General features: G+C 40.6%; 1 protein-coding gene across 1 annotated transcript in view; it reads right to left on the bottom strand.

Annotated features, from left to right (window-relative positions):
- LOC128367960 (neuropilin-2-like) overlaps nucleotides 1–23370 on the bottom strand; it is a 95947-nt gene that overhangs the window by 43442 nt on the left and 29135 nt on the right. Inside the window, exons 4-7 of the mRNA XM_053328670.1 lie at nucleotides 14633–14860; nucleotides 11784–11939; nucleotides 11520–11689; nucleotides 7100–7255 (exon numbers count right to left, since the gene is read on the bottom strand). Of these exons, the coding sequence (XP_053184645.1) occupies nucleotides 7100–7255; nucleotides 11520–11689; nucleotides 11784–11939; nucleotides 14633–14860 (710 nt within the window). The remainder of the gene's footprint in view (nucleotides 1–7099; nucleotides 7256–11519; nucleotides 11690–11783; nucleotides 11940–14632; nucleotides 14861–23370) is intronic.

The following is a 23370-nucleotide window of genomic DNA, read 5'->3' on the forward strand; positions in this document are numbered from 1 at the left end:
CTCCCACACTCCCTACCATGTGCACACACACACAAAAAACTGATTTCCTCTCGAAACATGCACAAATTCAGATAAAATAGGGAAATTGAATGCAGGCACACATGGCCGGAAGCATTCTTTTTGTCTCTTGACTCCAATATTTTATATCTTTGTCTATCTGACAGAGTGTCATGTCTATTTCTCTGTTTACGACTGTCATCTCTGTTGGGCTCACCACAGGAAAACACAGCTGGGCTTCGATTCGTCCGCCCTATCATTTCACTTTCTCTTCTTTTTTTTCTGCATTTCTTTTTCACATATTTCTCACTCATTGCGCTGCCATGTTAATATATTGCTGTAAATTTAAGAAGAAAAGAAACATCCTTCCTGTTGTTTCATTACAGAACCTCAAAGACTGTTTTCCCTCTGTGCCTCTAACACTCTTTCTATTATGTTACATCAGTGCTGAAAACACAACATGGTGTGTTTATTACAGAGAGCAGGAGACCTCATTCAACAGAGTTAAAGGCCTTGCAATTACTTGGTTGGGTACTCATTTATAGACGTTTGCTTTGTTTTAGGTGTGTGTGTGTGTGTGTGTGTGTGTGTGTGTGTGTGTGTGTGTGTGTGTGTGTGTACATTCACTAGTTTTCTCCTGTTCTCAATCCATTAAACCACAGGACCCTTTAGGGGTGGCAAAGTTTGGATGAAGGGGGTTTTTGACTTACAGGAATAGGAGTAGGGTACTTGGGGAGTTGGGAATTGAACCCACGACCCACTGGGTATACGATACAAAGTCAGACCCAGTGAACTCATGCCCTTTCAATGGCCTCAACACCAGAAACTGTGACCAGTTAAATGATGGAAAAATGCCAAAAGGCCCCCAAAGAGTTAATGGGATTGTGGTAGCTGACTGTAATTACAAGAGTGTGTGTGTGTGTGTGTATGTGTGTGTGTATGTGTGTGTGTCTGTCTGTGCGTGCATGTGTGTAAGTGAGTGTGTCACTGTGTAAAAGTGTAATTATAAAGTCTCACTCTAAGGATTTGGGACTGGTGGGTGCTTTCTGATTTCCCTTGGTGTTCACTGAAACATTTCCTTAGCTTGTGCACACACACAAACACACAAAACACACACACACACAGAGTCTGGAACATGTGTACATAAAACTGTACATTGACTCTTTGAGTTTCTGTGCAGATGTTTGTTTGTTACTGTCCTCTAGCACCTCTTAAATGTGTCAATAGTGTGTGAATCCCTCCTATAAAATTAACCTTTTTTTCCCCCTTTATTATATTACGGGAACAGTACAACGTTTCAAACTCAAACTGGATCATCATCATATAAAGATGTATCAAAGCGCTCTATGGACTTTAGTCTGATGTCTGATCGGTTTTGTTCAGGGTCACCAAACAGAGCTGCAACTCTGTTTCAACTGCTGCCAAAAACAACCTTTCCACTGTTAAAAACATTGCACATTTAGATTTACATGCTGTAATTTTGGTCACTTTGAATAAATAAAATGATACCACAGCAGCACCGCAGACACAGAATATCTTTATAATGACTGATGAGTAGTCTTTTAAGATATTCAGAATCAATGCTAAGCTGACACCACTTTAAAAATAATTAAAGTCTTTTCTACCGTGTGACTAAATATTGAGCTGTTAACACTCTGTTTAGTTTATAAATCCATGATGATGTCTTCACTTAAATAATGTGTAAAGTGTGTAACTTAATTGTTTTTGCGTTATAAAAAGGAAAATCATTTTTTTTAGATTGTTCTCCCACCTTATTAGGTCAGGAGGACAAGACAGGAAGTAGAGTCACACTAATGTCAACCTGTTACTTTGAATGGATACTAATTTATTAGAGTAATGAGCTGACTAGAGGTGAGTATACAACTCAAGTACACTACTGCTAACAATATGTTATTCTGGTGTAACTGCGGGTTTATCGACACAATAAATATATTCTTAAAAACAAAGGCCGTCCCCTACAAGTTTTGGTTCTGCAGTGAGAATCCACAGTGAGGAGGTGTAAGGGGATATGTAGCATCCCTGAGGTCTTAAACTCCTAAATTCACTGTTAATCTTTAAAAGGCTTCAATAACAATCAGCTAATGGACTGTGTGTGTGTTTCGTGTTAATGGTCTGATGTTAAGAGATGAAGCAAGCTGACACCAGGAGCGCTGTGGGGTGAACAGCCTTTACACTTCCTCTCTCTCTCTTTCTCACACCCAAATAGTCCAGCTCAAACAAGCAGAAATGTGATTTAACAACAGTCCAACAAGAAAACCTCCATGCAAAAGAATTCTTCCCTATTTCGAATAGTACTCTCATCTCTCATTGAAGGTCAAAGGAGACAGATGTGGAATAAATATTGTCTTCTCCTTTATTTACACTATCCTACTCTACTGAATAACAAATGTGTGCAGGGCAGAAGGACACAAAGTTTAGTGGCTGTTTCTACACTAGTTTGTAGTCAAAAGGCCACTAACCGGGGATAGCCCAGCACTACGGGATGGAAAAAGAGCATGACGAGGAATATGTTCACCTCACGGGAAAGTAAAGAACAGGTGTGTGTGTGTGGCCGTGTCGTGAGCCTGCAGGGCCACAGTCAGTCAGCCAGCAAGGACCAGCGCAGACACGCTGAATTATTCAAATGTCCGTGCTGTGTGTGTGTGTTGTGAATCTAGTCTGTGTGGATAGAGTTATAAAATAGTAATACAACCCCCATCTCCTCTCATTTCATCACACAAGGACATATACGCATACACACAAAGACTTCGGGGAGGTAACCTGTCTTCGACAGCTGAATCCTATGTGCTGCTGTGTGACAGTACAGTCCACAAATCTTACAAACCAAATGACACATGGCACCCCTATAATATGCCCTGGTGTCCCTTCCTTCTCTTTTTCTCTCAGCTTTTCTTTCTTCATTTGTCACAAACTCTTTTCTTCCTCTCTCCTTTGACCTCCCTCTCCCTCCTGCCTTTCCCTCACCTCACAGCCTTCCTCCCTCAACTCTGTCGTTTTATTTTCTTTTCCTTCTTCTGACATCCTCCCAGGCTGCGTTGCTGAGACCTCTGATCTATCCAGAGGGACTTGTGGTCAACACCCTTGTCTGCTATTCTCATTATTCCTCCTCTCCTCCCTGCCTCTGTTCATCTGTCCATACCTCTTTCTCTTGCTCCCTGGTTCCCTTGTGTACACTTCTTTCCCCCCTTCTGCCTATTTCCTTCACTCATTTGTTCCCCTATGAACCTCACTTTTCTCCCTCTGGTTTACAGCCCTCTTCCTCCCTCTGCATCACTCAGTTTCTCCTCTTTCTCAACAGTTCAATACGAGACTGTTTGACCTTTTGCTTGTGTCTTTCTTTCTTTGCTAATTTCTTTCAACTTTCCCACTCTTTCCATTCATCACATATCCCTCCCTCCCTCTCATTCCACCAACGTCTCCCTCCTCCACCTCTCTCTCTCTCCATCCATCCTCCCTCCCACAGATTAAGGTGGGAATAGGAGGTCTTGGCAGAGGTCCAGTGTTGTAATGGCCACAGACAGATCTGCCTGCAGTAATTCAGTGGGCCTATGTAATGACACATGTACCACGTTGAGCTTAAATGCACCTCTACAGCAGAATGTCTCAAAGTCTTCTCGACAAAGACTCAAACTGAGACAACATCATTTCTCAAATTGAGACCTCAGGTCACGGAAAATCACTGCATTTCCATGTGGGCAACTTCCCATAACCAAGCCCATGGCCATTTTTTTTCACTGAATCATACAGTCATTCAAACTATACAGATAGTGTCATCATTTTAATCTCTCCTATATAATGCAAGTTTACATAGGCAGTTAAATGAGCTGACGTGACCTGATCATCAAAAAGGAGGAACAGAGGACAAAACAGAAACATTTTCATAAAAAGAAAATCGAATTTTCTTTCCAATAAAAAAACTATTCAACATATTTCCTCAGCAGTAATGATTTGTAATATCATCTCATTTTTTCTTGTGTGTCTCTCTGTGTCTTTTACTCTGCCCATCTATCTGTTTCCTTCCACTTCTTTGTCTTGTGCATGTCAGTATCTGTCATTTGTGAACCTGTCAGTATAATGTAGGAACAAATGCTGTAAGAATATGACTTTTTCCGTTTCTCCAAAAAAAAAAAGTTAACATGTATTCCATATGTCCCATCTGGTTCACAACAGGGCTTTAATGACATTATCAAATACATTACAGATCACACAAATCATCATAATGTCGTGTGACAGTTGCACCGCCCCTATGGGCCAACTCCCAGATGTTAGAAAGTAGAGTGTTTGGTGAATGTGCCCCTCTGTGTGTGTGCACTTTATTATTAGAAGTTACTGATCTGAGACAAATGTTAGCAAATGACTTAAAAAAAGAGTTGTAAACATACATCTGTCCACATGCATGCATGGTTTTGTGTGTCTTTCCTTTTATACCCATACATGTGCTGTGCATGAGTGTGTATTTCTTTCTGTCCATGTGGCTCCCATTAGATTTTGTCCTCCTTCAATGCCTCTTGCTCATAAAGCACTAATTCAATAATTCTTCCAGATTAACACACACACACACACACACACACACACACACACACACACACACACACACACACACAGACGACCATCACTGTACCCGACCAAAAAGTCATTTTTTCGAGCAGCATTAAACTATGTATTCCATGATGACTTTCTCAGAAACATATGGGGGGAGGGAAAACAGAGAGAATGATGGAGTGCCAAGAGAGGGGAAAAGAGGAGAGGTGGAAAAGAGTGGAAGGATGAGGTGAATGAAGATGTGAAGAGAGCAAGAGAGTAGACAAGAAGGGGGGATTTGATGGATGAAGAGATTTTGAGAGAACTATCGAAGGGGGTGAGTGAATGAAAATGTCAAGTGAGAGATGAATGGATAGATGGAGGGTCCCTGAGCAGGTTCAACAAGTTAAACGGAAAGGAGTGGGGGGCACGTTTTTATGTCGCCTGTGTCAGTAGAAAATCTGAAAAGTATGTAACAAATAAATAATTCTGAAGTAACTTTTAAGTTCAGAGAAAGAAAAGTATGACATGCTTACACTTGATCCCTGCATTAAGTGATTCGGGCTCTGCTCTCAATTATAAAAACGATTTCCTTGAATTATCCTGTGAATGCCGACGCAGCGTTTTTTCACACACTCTAACGATAAAACAGTCTGCCAAAAGATCTTCTTGGTCACTGCTGTTGAGTGATTTATTCATCTTTCTATCATAAAACACACACTCTCGCTTACACCCGGAATGGTAACACAGACAGTCGGTGTGGCAAGGCCGATGCTGACTCGCCGTCTGAGGCATGTCAGCTGAGAAGGGACATCAGGCACCAGGATGCTGACACCATCATTTCATCATCAGATAAATGACCATCACTTTCTATGTATGTTTTTTTTTTGTAACTCTGTCTGAAGAAACTTAACCCTTCTTCTTTCTTTCCTCTTCATCAGAAATAGAAGCACCATAACATAACATAAAGGAGAATTTATAATGCAGTATGCAGCTAATTTCCATAATAAACCGATGACACAATGATATACAGCAGCCAATCAAATGACACAGCTGATGACCCAGAGCTGAACCATCAAATTACAGTACAGACTGACTCACCAGGGGGCCCAACGGCTTAAAAGACCCTTGCCAGTTGGTTTGAGACTGTGCACGTGTATTTATGTGTGTGCAGACAAGAGAGGGATATTCTACTAGAAGCTGCAGCTGATTTAATCTAAACCAATCCTCCTCAAAGACAGAGCCATGCATAATGCACACGCACGCACACACACCCCCTCTGTGTCTCAGCATGAAGCGTCTTTCCAGGGTTATGAGGGAGTCAAGGGGGATTATGGGTAATGACACCAACAGCTAACCTCAAAACATCATCATTAATCCGTTTTGCATATTGGATTTTTATTGTTTAGCCTGCTGACAGCAGAATATTGCTATTTGCGTGACAACACAACTGATTGAATGGTGAACTGAATGATTGATTAGCTGAGCAATTTCTCTTTCTTTAAATCATAATTCTTTCTAATAACAGCAAAATGTGTTGATAGATTCACGCATAGTGCACCATTAAAATGACACTCTAAAATGTATTAATGTTCCAGATACACTTTCTGTTTCTCCTTCCTTTATCATCCCTCAATAAGTCTTCTTCTCCCTAACTGCCTTTCTTCACATCTTCCTGTGTTTTATCCATCAATCACTTCTCGTGGCGTTAGCTGCGAGAAGCATAAGCCTTGTGGGACCTGCAAGTTCACAGAGGAATCCCAGATGGTTAGACAAGATCTCCTGTTTCCCTCTCAGAGTTTTGAGAAGCGTTTGTATGTATGCATTTGTGAGTAAGTGTACATGCGTTAGTGTTCATGAAGGAGTAAGGATTTATAGTATAAAGCTAGACGTGGCGTTAGACCGCAGGACTAACATGTGTGACCGCTAGCAGGGTAAGAACGGCTGTGATGGAAAAACCAGCCACAACCACTGGAACGCTCATCAGCTTTAATTGCAGTTGCAACCATTTTAAAGACCTTCACTACCATCTGCTATAATTCTATACATCAACCTCAGACTGTGGCACACTCACTGATGACACATCATGCCTTTACACCTCTGAGAGAAATAGCTTAGAAACCTGTCCAATCAGGTCGACAGCAGGCAAAACTTTGACCGGTAAATAACAGAAACCAGATGCGATGTGAAAAGCAGACTGCGAAGTGTAAATGTAGTTGCATGCAATGATGTAAGGTATCACTTGGAGCTTGGGGACGTGTGCTGATTCTGGCTTGGTCGTAAACCCCTTAAATGAAGCCAACTGTACGGCGGTGGAACGGCTGTAATTGCAGACACGGGTTGAATTTTGGGCTTGTGGTCAACTCTTGCTGCATATATTCCGTCTCATATTTCCCTCTGGCTCTTCCATGTGTGTGCATGTCGAGACATCTGTGTCACCTAAGAACATCCAGGCTTTCTCCAGTTGCCCTAACGACTTTGTGGCCCTTCCCATGGCAGGAATATGTGTGCATGTGCAAGCACTCTAAGTGTGTGTGTTTGTGCATATGCCTGAGCTTACCTTATGATTTCTGACATGTCTGTAGACCATCCAGTCCTCTCCATTAGTGCTGACCTCCAGTTTGAACGCAGTGACATAGTAAGACTTTTGTGTTTCCTTTGAAATGGCACCCTGTGTAGCGATGCCTGTGAGCACCTTCAGAGTATGGAGGTCAACCTGTTGGCAGGGAAAGACAAAGAAAGTTTTAATGCAAGCATTAAAATAATCACACACCCACATCCATAGACAGTTGCATACAAACACATGGTCATTTCTGTTGTCATACAAACATTCAAGGACCCATTCTACTACAACGTTTGCTATCATGCAAAAAAAAAATTGGTTGACCAAAAAACAAAATCATCAAACATTAACATACAAAAACATTATAGAATGTGAATGTGTGAAAGTTGAAAATATCAATGAGATTTTCTAACTTTAAATACATTTTAAAAAATTCTAACCCTACCTAAACCTGCCAAAATGTCCTTATGATGAGGGTCTAAAACCTTAAACTGGCAAAAACAGACATACAGTACACACACAAATATGCAACTTATAAGCATCTATCTCTCACCTTCAACCCCTTTCCTTTCTGCTCCTTTTCATCTCTGTCTTTTCCTCCCTCTACTCTCTCTCTCTCTGCTCTCTGTGCATCTCCCTCCTGGCAGATCGATAGTAATGACCCGGGGCTCATTTTAATTTCCTCCCATACAATAGCTATAATCACCTCCCCGTCCTGATTGTGGATGCTGCACTACGTGTTTGGCCTACTGCTAGCTGTGTTGCATTATACGTGGATAGCATTGTGTGCTGGATGCAGGCTTCAAAATCCCTCATTCCAAGGTCCCTCAAGTAGATACACATTTGTTTTGCTCCAAAGTTGCCAAAATTAAAGGAACAAGTAGGACGGTGTAACTGTCTAAAACACAACAGAAGGTAACAAAAAAAAAATACTGTAGTGGATTATCTCAATTTGTAAGGGGAATATGTTTCGACACCACTAATTCGGAATAGTTGGCAACAAGAACCACTAGGCTTCAATGGATCAAATGTTGGAAACTTCAGGTTTGAAAATACCACTGCTAAAAGTATTAAGCTACATTGGGGATTGTAATCAGCATATCAATTTTCTTGAACTTTCTGCTGATGTGAAACTTATTTTTAACACTACAAAGTGGACTCTACATTGATGAAAACTTGACATAGTTTGTCACTATATGTAGCCTACTTTCATCTCAAGTTTAACATGAGTTTGTTGAGTAATAGTAATTACATTTACAGTTCAGTACTGGGAACATAACACACCAGCAACTGTTTAACATGAGTATTTTGCATTTTAAGCCTGAAGCCCAAGCCTGTGATGACTGACCCAAACCTGTACTTTACAAAACAGGATTTAGATGGAAGAGAATAAGAAATGCAGACAAATAAAGACCAGAAGATGAAAAAGTTTCTAGTGTATGTAATGACATTTATTCTCCTCTATTGGAGCTGTTGATACCTGTAGATTAATCAGAACTGGTTGTGTGTGCACTGTGTGTGTGTGTGTGTGTGTGTGTGTGTGTGTGTCCCACAGGGGTATAGTACAAAACACTGGGGGAGGTAAAATGCTGCGTTTGTTATCTGTCAAGGAGACAGGTGTTTTAGATTACTTCCAACACACACACAAACACACACACATACACACACACACACACACACACACACACATACATATGCCTGTACGCTTAGGGCCAGACACAGATCCACCTAGACAACTAATCAATAGTCCGGAACCGAGGAGAGGAACAGATGAGAAGAAACGGAGGGGTGAAAAGTAAAGAGGAGAACAAGAAAGAGAACGGAGAGAAGGAGGTGAAGAACAAATGAGAGAGAGAGACACGGAGAGAGCGCGAGAGAGAGAGAGAGAGAGAGAGAGAGAGAGAGAGAGAGAGAGAGAGAGAGAGAGAGAGAGAGAGAGAGACAGAGAGAGAGAGAGGGGGGAAGAAAGAGAGAGAGAGAGAGATGCTAAGTGAGCCTTCCTCGGGAAGGTTCCTCATCAATCACAGAGCTGTTAGAATAATGGAGCCACCAGCCTTCACATCATCAATCTGCACCACACCTCACTGGACCACGCCAGCATGGAATAGAATAGAATAGAATAGAATAGAATAGAATAGAGTAGAATAGAATAGAATGGCATAACCCACATCAGTGAAGGCACCCTAGAGAGAGATTTAAACCACACACATGGCCCTTGAGCCAACATGGCAACACACAGATGCCTGAGCTGCATGGGCACACATATCCACACCCACACACACAAGTGCACCCAACCACACACACTCAAAAACAAATGCATGAACACACACGTACACCCTCAGATATAAGAGAGAGAGAGAGGGAGAGAGACCACAGGGTGCAAAATGCAAGAAGGAGAGGCACGTTGGCATTTATGACAGCTGCTTGTCAAGACAGGAGCTGTTTCACAAACACACACACACACACACAGACACACACAAATACAAATACACACACACACACGCAGAGGCCTCGCTCTCTGTTAGGTGTTAACGCTGGGGAACAGCTGAGAGCCTCTGTGGAACGCAGGGACCCAACCACAACACCGGTGACCAGATAGAGACAGAGAGACAACATGAAAGAGGTACAGTAGAAGCTGCGTTTCCAGCCAACTGCTAAGCCAATTTTGTGCAAACATCTGTTGTGTCACAAACAATAAAATCCAAATCGAGGGTCCTTCCATGGATTGAGAGGATTATATGGGCAATTTGAATGCAAAAAAACATTTATTGAATACATGGAAGGAATCCTTCAAGAATTTATTCATAATAAACAAATTATTAAATGTCAGCTAATTTTGTGAGTGGGCCGGAGAGAGCGAGCTGTCAGCTGCAGAGGAGGAAAGACAGGAAGGAAGTACAAGACTGATGGGACCTTGGCCTCGTGCTGCCTCATGGCTGCAGTCCCTTCCTGTGTTTGCTCGCCAACAATTTGTCCACAATGGAGCTCTGACAATCATAACTACTGCTTCTAATACACATCTGTCTCAGGCTATCTTCCAATGTGATATTGCTTTTACACATTTATGGAAGAGGTGCTCTCAATGCCCAAATTATAATAAGAGAAGCTGTCCAAAAGCGGACAGTCAGGTGCAGACATCAACAAAGTAACTTGGCTGGTTCTTGTTTCTCTGAGCAAAACACTGATCCCATCACTGTAAACTGAATATTAGAAATGAAATTATATCTGGCGCTATCTAAAATACAGCCTTTAAAGAGGATGGAAGACGTTCGGCTTATTAGACTAGCCTCAGCAAGCATAAATTTTGCAAGCTCCGTTTTTTTTATGATGTGATTGCCTAGAGAGAGATTTTGATCAGAATCAATCACCTTGCAGCCAGACCAGTCAGCAAACTGATGAAGTTGCCTAGCTCTTGAAACTCTGTAAAATGATATCTGAATTGTGTATTTTCTCAAAATATAATCACAGTTGGTTACTATTTTGGTCAGTAATTTACAAAAATTAGAAAGACAAATGAAATGTTGTTATATATGGGAAGGTTTACAGTTAATGTCTAAATAAAGGAAAGCACTTATTTATTATGAGCAAATCTAAATTATACTGTAGGCTCACTCTGTGATTCTACGAGACGTTGACACCCAACAACATAAGCTGTTGTTTACAGAAGGTGTCTCACTGAGAAGTCTATTGCCGGCTGCTTTGAAACCATTTCTGCCTGAGAGGCGCATAAACCTCACACTCCCTTTCCCCCCCTTACCCAGACAACCTCATAACTCACGCTTGGCAAGGGGATGGCACAAAGTTGGCACAGTGATAGAATACAGGAAACAATGCCTTACCCAGGCATCTAGCTGCTAAACCTTGAAATCACTACACCACCCACTCACTCTCTTTCTCTTACTGTCTCTGCGTGTGCCACACATACACTGACACAAATATAGCTGTGGTAGAGTTATTATGTGCGACATGTCAACACAAGGAAAAAGATGCTGTTAAAATAACAGTGCAATCTGTTTTTAGGTTAGGCAGAGTTCCCTTTTTTTCTTTATGAGTAAGATTCTGTATTTTGGGATTATGTGTTTGCATTTGTGGAAAAAACTCAAAACAGACTAAAATAAGCCTTTACTGTTGCACTGTGTGTACCTCACCTCTTGAGTAGGGGATGTTAGTTTGGTGCATTTGAGAAAGAAATGAAGCAGCAATTGGCTTCATGCATGAATGTTATCTTATTTTTATCTTATATTCTTCCTGCACAAAGCAAGAGGAAAATGTGAAAATCCTATGTGAGATTCAACAGACTTTCTTAACTGCCTGAACTTATTGTGACAATTGTGACATGTTCATAAGGAGGTGTGGGTTCATGAGATATGATCATTAGAATTATTCACACCCCCAACACTTTACAACAAGCTCTTACCTGTATGTACTCCTTGTTGCTGTCTTCATTGGGCGTCCATGCATTGTCATTGTTGTTAAGTCTGGCCTGGCGCGGCTGCCAGCGTGCATCATAGAAAGTCGATGAAGCTGTGATCTGGTCATCTGTGATCTTTCCTGACTCCATACCGAACGCATTACTACAATGGAAAGCTACAAGAAAAAGAGGAAAAGAAAAGATTTATTCTAGCATTATTCTACCATATTTTTACTTAAAAGAAAACAGGCAGGTTTAACTTATACTTACTTTCACTGACTTCCTTGTGTGTCATGTTGTACCGAGCTGAGAAGCCGTCTTTAGCCACAGCCATGTCAGTGTGGAAAGCTAGAGAGAGAATCCCGGTAGATGACTGGATCTCAGGAGGCACCCTTGTCCCACAGTATCGACCAATTAGAGGGCCCACTGTCAAATAGACAAGACGTGATGGACTAGCCGTCAGTTAAAATCCTACCAGGATCATACAGTATATGTCATCATTTGCAGGTTTTTTTTTTTTTTAAACCTCATTACACAATGTTTTAACTGCACACAACAATTTAGAGGTGTCAAGAGGCATTTTCACTCCTTTATCATTCCCTTCATCCCTTAATCCTCCCATGTTTGTCCATATCTTTGCTACTTAAATTTTTTTTCTCCCTCTCTTCGTTTATCTCTATTATTCCCATCTTTGCTGACATCTGCTCATGACCCCACCTTCTCGTGTCATCACCACCATGTATCAATGCTATCTCTTTACTGGACATGGTTTTACAGTGAGCGCGTGGGTGTATGTGTGTGTGTGTGTGTGTGTATAAATCCAAGGATCTAAGTGATTCCTCTAATACAACAACTTGTATATGTCAACACAAACAGATGAGTGTGATCTAGAGCCTTAGGGTGTGTGTGTGTGTGTGTGTGTGTGTGTGTGTGTGTGTGTGTATGTGTGTGTTTAGAGAGAGGGGGGAGAGAGAAGGGGTGGGAGTAAAGACAGTAGATTCATCCTGCTACTCCCTGAATCCTCTCTTACACACACACACACACACACACACACACACACACACAGATATACACATGAGGAGGCCTGTGGAGGAGGACGAGGAGGTGGAAGATGAGAAAAAAAGCCAGCAATCGATCAGCGCTATTGATTTCTTTTTTCTTCCCTTTTGGAATGGGTGGATATTTGAAATAGGGCTCTTGAGCAAATAACAGTAATCACTTTTTTTTTCTTGCTGGCGGTGGAAAGAGAAGAGAAAAGAAGAGAGGAGAAGATCCAAAATCCACAGAAATGATTTCTATAAACAAATGAACCGTGTTTGCACACAATTCTGGTTAAACAAATTTAATCTTTTTTTTCTTTCTAGGATTTAATATTAAATATGTCTGGTTTACAGGCCAACATTATCTCATTGCACTGCTTCCCTCTGTGTTTATGAATATAATTTCAGTAGCATATGAAGCAGACAGAAGGCACATTTGTCCCTTCTCTGACCCCTGCAAACACATGTGTAGTAACACATGGACACACAATGATATCAATGCCATTACTCCCCCACCCTTAATAGTTTCATAATGTGGTATGTGGATGAGTGAACTCCCATTTGGATGAATGGGATTGAAAGCAAGCAATTAAGTTGTCCTTTTATCAGCAAGGCTAAAAATAGGCTGGGACACAACAAAAGGATTTAACCCCTTTCTGGTAAAGAAGAGAAAAGGTAAACACAAAAAGGTCTTACTATTCTCGTTTTTATCATTCTCTGCTTAATTGATGTCTTGCTGTCACTCTCATCAAGTCCGAACTGAGATATCTGACTGTTTGCTTCCTTTTCCTGCTTGTCTTTTTTTGTCCACTCTTCCTGCTTATGACCCTGCACTCCTGCAAAGGGTAAGACTTAACTAAAAGTCCTTCACCCCTGTATCTCATCCTGTATATTTCCTTCCCTTTAAACCTCCCACTTCATTTCACTTTCCTTTCCTTTCATCCTGCTATCCTTCTTGTAGTCTCGCCCCGTCACTCAGAGCACAAGCCTTTCATCCTCTCTTTCTTATCCACCTCTCTATTTTTGCCTTTCTGGTCATTTTCATTTTCCACTTTCAACTTTGCTTAACCTCTGCTGTCTTATATTAAATCCCAAGAAAAAAAGAAGTGAAGATGTCCTGATCTGACTTTTCCTTCCCCTGGGGACTAAATTCAAAGCTACAGTAAAGTTATTCATTGGAAGAAAAGGACCATTGTTTACACTCTTCTTTAAATGATGCTATTCAGTAATCACTGGGTAATTTATAAGTACCTTACAGAATTTGAGAATTAAGCATGGAAAACATCAGTCTGTAAAAGTGAAAAATGAATGATTTTTTATAGGTGGCAGTAGAAAAGGAAGAAAAAATGTATCGAGCAGACTATCAAAAACTAAACTAAACTAACATGTAATACAACAGCAAATATCTATTTTCCAAAAAAAATAGCTTCCGATCCACTCTCTCGTCTTTCAATCCCACTTGCTGAACTCTTTTTAAATCCTTCTTTTTCTCTTCTCTCCCAACTCTGTTCTTGAAGGCAGACCATAGGTCTTCTGGCCTTTTTTTATTTATCTCCTTCCTGTGTTCAATCTTCCCAGCAGTGCAGGACTCTTCATAGTCCTTTCTCTCTCCAGCTCTTCCATCCCTTGAAACTGGATCCAAGGTCTGTGTGCCTTAGATTTGTCTTTCTAAACTCTTCCAATCCTTCTAGCAACTAGACCAGAAATATCCTAACACTCTCACCTCCCCTCTTTTCTCCCTCCTCTCAGCAATTCCTATTTTATTTTCCCCATGAAAAGTTGTTCTCCACAGTAGGCGCCAACATTCTGCCTGTAAGCATAGCTTTCATCTACCAACGCATAGCTACCAAAATAGTTGCTACTCCACCTCAGTCAATAATGATGTAGGCAGGGCAGAGTATACACCATTTTCACTTTGCTTGGTACATCGCCTCATGGAATAGTTGAATTATTGTTTAACATCTCCATCAAGATCATCAAAATTAACACACTTTCACAATAACTAAACAAACATCACTGCCATCTTCCGAAAACTACATGATCCTAAACCAAAACCAAACAATGTGATCAGTGCCATACCTCCTGGAAGCCCGTCCCACACTTCCACCCAGTCATATTTGCAGTCACCCTCTCCGCCCGGCAGGGGGTCGTTCTCGAGGTCAAAGGTGAGGAAGGTAAGGGTTACGTCCATGCTGGGAGGGACGATGATGATGAAGAAGCACTCCAGGTTGGGAGGGTATTTGTCAGGGAAGCCTGGGGACTCAATAAGACCTGAGGGACTTGTGAAGTTACGGGAACAGTCCGAACCTGGGATGAAGACACAGAGAGAAAAGCATGTATAAAGACATGTGTATTGCTGTAAATAGACATTAATAGCTTTTGTTGACATCCTTTGCATCAAATTTATTGAGGTCTGGAAAATGTAAGAACACAATTTCTTTAGAAGACAGAGTAGAGACACTGTAGACAGTCATTATACTGAAAAACTAATGAAATAATTCTGAGAAGACACCCAGAGGTGCTGTGTCCAGAGAGGAGAGTGCTTTCAAACAAAACAGCCAAAAGAAGACCTGCCTCACATTTTCATAATCCCCAGTGTTGTTATGTCTGGCTTTATGCAATTAACTCTGACTCTACATTATGTACTTCAAATGCAGTTAATGTGGTTTGTGAGAAATATCAAGAAGGTGAGTATGCAGTATTAGGAGTACAGTTAGTTCTGCACATTTTGTTAAAAGGCCTCCAATCCTAGAGTGATTCAAGATGGTCATGAGGGTAATAAGAAAAATGGATATTCATTTAATTCAGGTGGTTTCAACTTAGAAAAATACATTTTAACCAGCAGACCTTTGAAGTGGTAAATCAGTAAACCTTTCACACCATCAGTAAAAGCAAAAATACAGCAGAGTATGTGAGAGAGAGGGACAGTGAAGCAGAAAGTCAGTGTTTGAGAGTCTGCAACAGAAAAAAACATCCACTTTTGTGTTGAAAGTGCTCTTGAGCAAGATACTGCATCATTTCCCATATCTGGACAAAAATGTGGGGGCAACCTTAACCCCACTGTAATCTCAAATCAGGGAGAAAAATAAAGAAACATAGGTGAGAGAGAGATGAGAGGGACTGAAAAAATAGAAGAGAGAAGGAGAGGCGCAGAATTTGTTGACAGTATCATAGTTGGGTGGTCTATGAGGAGCTTTGACTATCATCATATCATCATGGACACACACACACACACACACACACACTGATCTGGGGGTAATCTGAGGCTCTCCGTTTCTGAATAACCATAATACCATCTCTAATAATACTCAGACACATTATGGAATGAATGTGGTTACACCAACTGGACCATTATTCCAGTCCAGACAGTATGTGTGTGATGTATGACCAACCACACACACACACACACACACACACACACACGCACGTGCTGTCTAAGCCTCTTATGGTAACCCATTTCTCTCCAGTCTGTTTGGGTGTCTGCAATTCTGGTTGCATGCTTGGATGAGTAAATGAAGAGAAAGTAAGAACACATTAAGAGAGAGTGTATTGTGGCATGTAGAGTGCATTCAGAGTGTGTGTGTGTGTGTGTGCGTGTGTGTGTGTGTGTGTGCGTGTGTGTGCGTGTGTGTGCGTGTGTGTGCGTGCGTGGTTGTGTGTGTGTGTCCATGTGCAGTTATTTGTGTTTCTAACAACCTGTAAATCGGACCTGTTTTCCAGTCATCCGTATTAAATCAATGCAACTGCCGACATCGACTGCTTAACAGCTCATGCTTTATGTTTGTGACTGCGACCTGTAGTGTCTTTTTAGGCCTCAAGTCTATTTTCTTTTGACTTACACACAAAGCTATATTGATTATGTATTGGGCTGTGAGCATTATCAAGACACTTGCACAGCAGTAATTGTGGCTGATGGAAGGCTGTAGCTGCTGCTAATGTGCAGCTTTGGCTATTGTAGACAAGGTATAACTCAGAGTCAGGTCCAAACTTTAATAACAAAATTGGCACCAGGGTCCCGTTGCATAAAAGTAGACATAATCTTTGACGTAAATGTCATTTTAAGTCAGACTTGCTCTAATCACTTAAAGTGACCTATTGCATAAAACTTCCCTATGAATGACCAATATAAGACTGACTTAGATAGCCTGTCACTCAATGCATTATGAGGGAAATAAGACCCTTCATAGAGGAGGAAAAATGGATGGATGTAACAGGCTCATTTAGCAGTGGAGGATCGATACATTTTACACCTGCTGAAAACCCATGTCTGCTAGAGGAATACAATGCTGAAAAAGTGTGTTATTCAATATTGTTAATCAATTTAAAAGAAATCTGAAGCCACATCAAGTATGCAAGGAAATAACTTGAAAAGAGCATAAATCCAATGGTGGTTAGAACAAAGATGTGGAAAAATAATGCAAAAAAGAAATCTGGAAACAAATAAATCCACTTAGTCAAGGGAAGATGTGGTTTACTTTCCTACCTCAAATTAAGTCAGTCGTAATATTTATGCAACAATTGATTAGATTACTCTAATCTGACAATTTAAGACCAGTCTAAAACTAATTTAATGCAACTGGCCCCAGGATGACTGGACATCTGTCAGTTAGCAGACTGCCAGACACTGTCCAAGGCAAATAGAATGACGACATATATCTGTGTGAGATGTTGAACAATTTATTTCTGTTAAGTTTTTGGCATAATCAGACAAACTTCTGTAAGCGTGATCAGGAATATTGATGTTCTCCAGCTTTTTCCTTCTCTTACTTTCATTTTAAATCACCTTAAGTTAATTCTGAAATGTCACAGATCCTGCACAGCAGCAGTTTGTCAAAATCTGTGTCAAAATCTGGCTGCTCATTTGACTGACCTCTCTGGCAGATCTGTAACAATAGAGCTTGAACACATGGCAGCAACTGCATACAAATACACCAAATGCTATTTCCCTATTAACATATGCAATCATCTATTTTCCACTACAGCATCTTTTTTCAATGTGATAGAGATTTTCTGTTTGTCTTGATATACGCCTGTTTGTCTGTTTTTCTGTCCCACTTTTCAATCTGATTAACTTGTTATCGTGACCCGCTCTCATGTAACGACATCGGACGCAAGCAAGCACACACCCACACACACCCCGACACACACACACACATACAAACACACACAGACAGTCTCTCTCTCTCTCTCTCTCTCTCTCTCTCTCTCTCTCTCTCTCGTCCCCCTTGCGTCTGGCCCCCCTGCAGAGTCCGTCGCTGGATAACGTGGGTCTGCGTGACTATGAGCATGTGTGTGTGTGTGTGTGTGTGTGTGTGTGTGAGCGAAGTGAACGCCTGACCAGTTCTGTTGCCGGCAGCGATTTTATTCCCTTCTCATTACTTCATGTTTATGAACATTGCAAAAACACTTGTGCCCTCCTTTCTCCTTTGGCCTGTCCCTTCTCCATACACTCTTTCCCCCTGTAACGCTTGTCTCCACCTTGTCCCTCTCCTTTCATATATGTTACTTAATATGAAACACAAACAAGAAAACTAAATGTAAAATCTTGTTCATCTTCTAGATATACTGAACTGTCTTTGTTATCTTTCTTCCTACTTTAACTATCGGTTTTTGGGCTGCCTTATTGTCTCTTCATTCTCTTTTCCTTCCTTTAAAAAAACATGTATCCCTCACTCCTCTCCTTTTCTTTTCTGATCTTTTATACTCTCCTTTCTCCTGCTGTTTCTTCTTTACCTCCCACAGCTCTATTATTCCCTTCACTTCCATTGTCACATTTCTTATTCTTTTCTCCCCAATTCCCATCCGTTTGTGGAGGAAACAAACCCTGCGAAAGAAACACGTGTTAGGAGCATGTCTTACCATTGGGGTGAGGTTAGAGGAGTGTGTGTTTGTGTGTGTGTGTGTGTCTGCGTGTGTGTTGCTGGGTAGATCTGGGGCTTGAGCTTATGGCTCACTGATCTCTAGGAGTTTCTCTTAGGGTATTTGTTTGTAGACTTTCATTCATCTAAATTATGAACATATATTTCTATATAAGCATGTTTATGTGTTTGCTTGCGTGTCTGGTAAGCTGGTATGCAGACGTCTACTTTTATTCTAACTGCCTTTCATGCCAATGGGCTATTAGTCGGATCAAACCCACAATTATTCTCCACTTTCCCTCCTCCCTCCACCAATCTCTAACATAGACACACATACGCACACACACACACAGTACACATGCAGAGGAGACTGAACATACAGCGACAGACACAAACCGCAAGCCCACACACACACACACACGCACACGCACACAGCTCAACAGTTCCTGCAAAACCACAGCTCGGGTTTTCCACGTGCAAGGTTCAATTCCGACTCATTTCTCATTAAACTTTAAGGCTCCTGGTGCTCAAACTCCTCTAAAACTAAATTTCAGCCTCTGTCACTGAATCTCAGCAAGGATTTCCCTCTATAATAAACTTGCTATTTAACCAAATTACCAATGGCATATCAAATCAAACTGTCACAAGACAACCACCCTGTTAGCTAGTGCAATTTGCTAAAAGCTGCAATCAAACATTACTTTAATAACGTAATTCATGTTTATTCTTTGGGTTTGACATGTAGAAGAGAAGGCATCTTGGAAAATGTCTCAGTCTGTCACAACATTGTCTGCTTTATTCTCATATTTATAAACAAACAAATATAAGAAATTGTATTCCACCTAAAAAAAAATCTCAAAATTCCTTTATAAAATCTCCATGGTATATAGGTAGCAGAGTGCAAAATAACTTTCAGTCCTATAAAAGTAAGCAAAAGCCCTACATGAGTGAACTCTTCACTGGGTCAGATCTGGATCCACTTTCCTCAATGAAAGCCAGAGAGGAGGGAGGAGTGAGCAATGTGATTGGTTAGATGGTGTAATAAACCAACTTGATGGGTAGTCAGGCAGAGTAAGAGAGGAAGTGCCTAAAGGCATTGGATAGAATGTAAACAACAGCAGTTATTAGAAAGAGTAGTGCAGTGCCCGTTCATGACACGCTTGCTCATGGAGGCAACAGCTCTGGTGTTGCTGCTAGCAGCTTTCTCAAGAACTACTCATTCAAATGACTTCACACTCAACACTGCACTTCCTTGGATCCTCATTATACACCCGCCAAGTGTGAAGTCGGTCGGATGAATGGTTGTTGAGAAAATCGATTCTTGGAGCGTACCAACTGTATGCAAATGTCTTATTGTTTATAAGTTGGATCGATTCAAAAAACTTACTAAATTAAATCATGAAAATTCAGCTAATAAGAATGCCATTAAGGAGTTATTATGACGTTAATGTTGAAAGTCTGTCGCTCATATGTCATTTTATTTGAGTAAAAGGTGACAGGAGCTCAGTCGACGTCTCTTGGAGATGTGACAGAAGCACTTACGCAGAGTTCAGATATATAAGTTAATAACTGAATACATTAAACTACTTAAATTAAAACTTTTCACACATTTCAATAAAAGTTCTATAAATAAAGAAAAATTGCAGTGCTGGTATTTATGCTGATATTTGCAACCGCCTACAGAAGAGGTCACTAAATGTTTTCTTTTTACAATATCTTTAACATTTCTTATCCAAACAGCTTTACTCTGCACTTCCTTGGGTCTCCAGCAATACACCTGCCATGTGTGAAATAGATAGGATGAACTGTTGTCAAGAAAAGTAAAGAACAGTCACGCAAATACACATACAGACAGGGACTCCTTCCTTTACAGTTAGATTGTCACGATAGCTTTGACACAACAACGCCTGAGGAGTGTGTGTGTGTGTGTGTCGACTTATATTCACAGAAAATTGTCCAAACAGTCATTCTACGAGGACTCACTTCCCATTTACAAAGGTCAAAAGCTGGGACATGACTTGGTTTTGAGTTAAGATTTAGGGCACAACATGAAGTGGTTTTGGTTAAGGTTAGAATACATCTCCAGGGAAAGAATGTAAGTCAATGCAATGTCATCCTAAGTGACAAAAATTGTCACTGTGTGTGTGTGTGTGTGTGTGTGTGTGTGTGTGTGTGTGTGTGTGTGTGTGTGTGGGCGCGAGACAGTTAGACAGTTAACATTTCCGTGCAGACATGCAGGCTGTCCTGCATTTGTGAGTAACCGTCAAGCCTGCATTAGTGCATTCATATATATATATATATATGTGTGTGTGTGTGTGTGTGTGTATGTGTGTCTGCTGATTTCTGGGTCACAATAACAGCTGGGGGCACTCTGCCTAGACAGTGAGATTTGATTGGCTGCCACACTGTAGTAGTGTTCACATTTCTACTACAGTATCCATAGTAACAGAGCAAACAAAACAAGTGTAGCATGTGTATTTGTTTTTGTCTTAAAGTCACTTTTGTGTTTGTGCAATCTCTAAAAATCTCGATGTGTTTCTAGTATGCATACATGAGTCTTTGTTCTTGTGTATGTATATCAATTTGTCTTATGTTCCCATATTTGCATTACATGTTCTGCAAACATGTAAAAGTCAAGGCCTTGCATGTGTAACCAGTAATGCAATGTCCCTTATTGGCTACCATAGGGCCTTAGCACCTTCTGCTTCCCTGTTTACAATTTGCTTGGTTTATTATATAAGATGTACCGCCGAGCCCTTGGTATGCTGCTGTTCCTCTCTGTCTGGTCCCTGGTGTCACAGGTTATGACTGTTGCATGCAATGTTTGGGTAGATGTTAATTTTAGCATTTAAACTGAGTCATAGATGCTTTGTGTTTTACCCTCTGTTTGATAGTGACACCTGCATGTGTTGAGCCCTCTGTATGGGTATAATCAGGGAGGAGAGGTAAATGCTGATGTTATATTGTTCATATTATGCATTCGTTTTGCTGTGTGTGACTTCATTTATTCTGTTTGAGTAGGCATTGGCGGCAACTGCTGTTTTGTTTTGTACTGTTGTTGATAGAGTTGCTTTGTTTCTGCTTTATTTCTCTTCTATTCTCATCATTCTCATTCTCGGATAATTTAGCTTTTAGGCGGTTTCCTGTTGGGTCAGTTAGTTTCTTTGGTTACATTTTATGCCAGCTTTTTGTGGTGCACATTGTTTTTCCCCAAGAAGTTAATAATATAGATCATTGTAGCTGTCACATGGTGCTAATGATGTGGATTTAAAATGTGTTCTCTACTTTTGCACAAGTGCTCCAGGACCAATGCGCATGGCTGTCCAGAAGGTGAGGGTTTGGTGATAGAGTTTGGCACCTGTGCTTCACACCCTCATAACTGTGTGTTTGGTGGTAATTTTTGCACTTCCTTCACAATTTGCATTCTTCTCCCCCTTTTTTTTGCTTTGCTGTATGTTTGTTTGTGTGTGTGTGTGTGTGTGTGTGTGTGTGTGTGTGTGTGTGTGTGTGTGTGTGTGTGTGTGTGTGTGTGTGTGTGTGTGTGTGTGTGTGTGTCCAAACCTACGGCCAACCATCCTTTAGCACTCCCTTTCTTAGTAGATACAGTACCAGTCAAAAGTTTGGACACACTTCCTCATTCAAGTGAATAGGAAGATGTGTCCAAACTTTCGGCATATGAATATCATACACACATACATCCTGACACACACATACACACACACACACACACACACACACACACACACACACACACACGCACACACAAAATCCAACCACCCACGCAACCAGACGTTAAGCGGCACCTTCCAGGATAACAAGATCTTGTTAGCAGTATGGCAACAGCTTGAATGTTCCAAATGGCTCCATCATTACTGCCAGGAGAGACTGGACACAAATATGCACACATACACACACATATGGGCAAACTAGAGAAAGTCCTGTAAATGCTATTGTATTGCTCATCAATTTTATGGAAGCAGCCGCACAAATGAAAAACTGTGATCTTCTCTGTCGTAGTTTGGCAGTAACCATGGCTGTAATTTTTATTCATATTGTTTGTATACTAACGTGCACTACTCAGCTCACACCTAACACCCAGTAAGTAAGTAATACATGTACCGGTACTTGTAAAATATTGATTAGCATGTGATATCATTATAACTTCTTCACCGAGTGCTCATCTTTGTATAGAGAAAATTGTGATTTTTAAAAAAAAAAAATTTAAATGAGTTACATACTCTTAAATTGCATCATATTCCAGTGAACAATAAGACGTTTTCTTCATTCTTAAAAAGAAAATTACAAGGGACTTATAAGATAATAACAGTTTATTTTAACCTGATTCATGTTGCCTTGGATGCGTATCCTCAGCCATAATACCCGTTCCAGGTGGCTAGTTTCTGTTTACATTCGGTCTGACTCTGCTACTTTTGTTCAGATGCTTATGCTCCTAAAGTATTGAACAGTCTGCCAGCTGGTGTACAGTTTGTACCATCATTGTTTGTACCAACATTGAAAATAAACTGAAGACATTTTTGTTATGTTTAGTTTTTAACTACGTCTTTGTGCATGCATGTGTGCACGTGTTTGTGTATTTGTGAAAGTATAATGTCTGCCTGTATGAATGTCTAAACCAAATTTTTACTGACTTACTGTTTCCTAACTCTGTAAAGCACTTTGAATTGTTTCTGTATGATACTGTGCTCTACAAATAAACTTAACTTGACTCAGAGGCAAGCAGTTTAAATGATTCATGTAAAAATCCTGTTTCTTTGGAAAAATGTAGAAAGCTCATGCAGCTTCCACTCTTATATGTCATATCCACGAGTCCTTGTTTTCCCAAATCTCTACAACAGACTTGGCGAGTACAAAGTTAAAGCTTTAACTGATTAATTACAAACAGCAGAAATATAGTTAATTGTAAATTGAATGTTTATTATATGTTTACAATGTAATGTG

This window comes from Scomber japonicus, chromosome 11, assembly GCF_027409825.1.
Source record: "Scomber japonicus isolate fScoJap1 chromosome 11, fScoJap1.pri, whole genome shotgun sequence".
Lineage (NCBI taxonomy): Eukaryota > Metazoa > Chordata > Actinopteri > Scombriformes > Scombridae > Scomber > Scomber japonicus.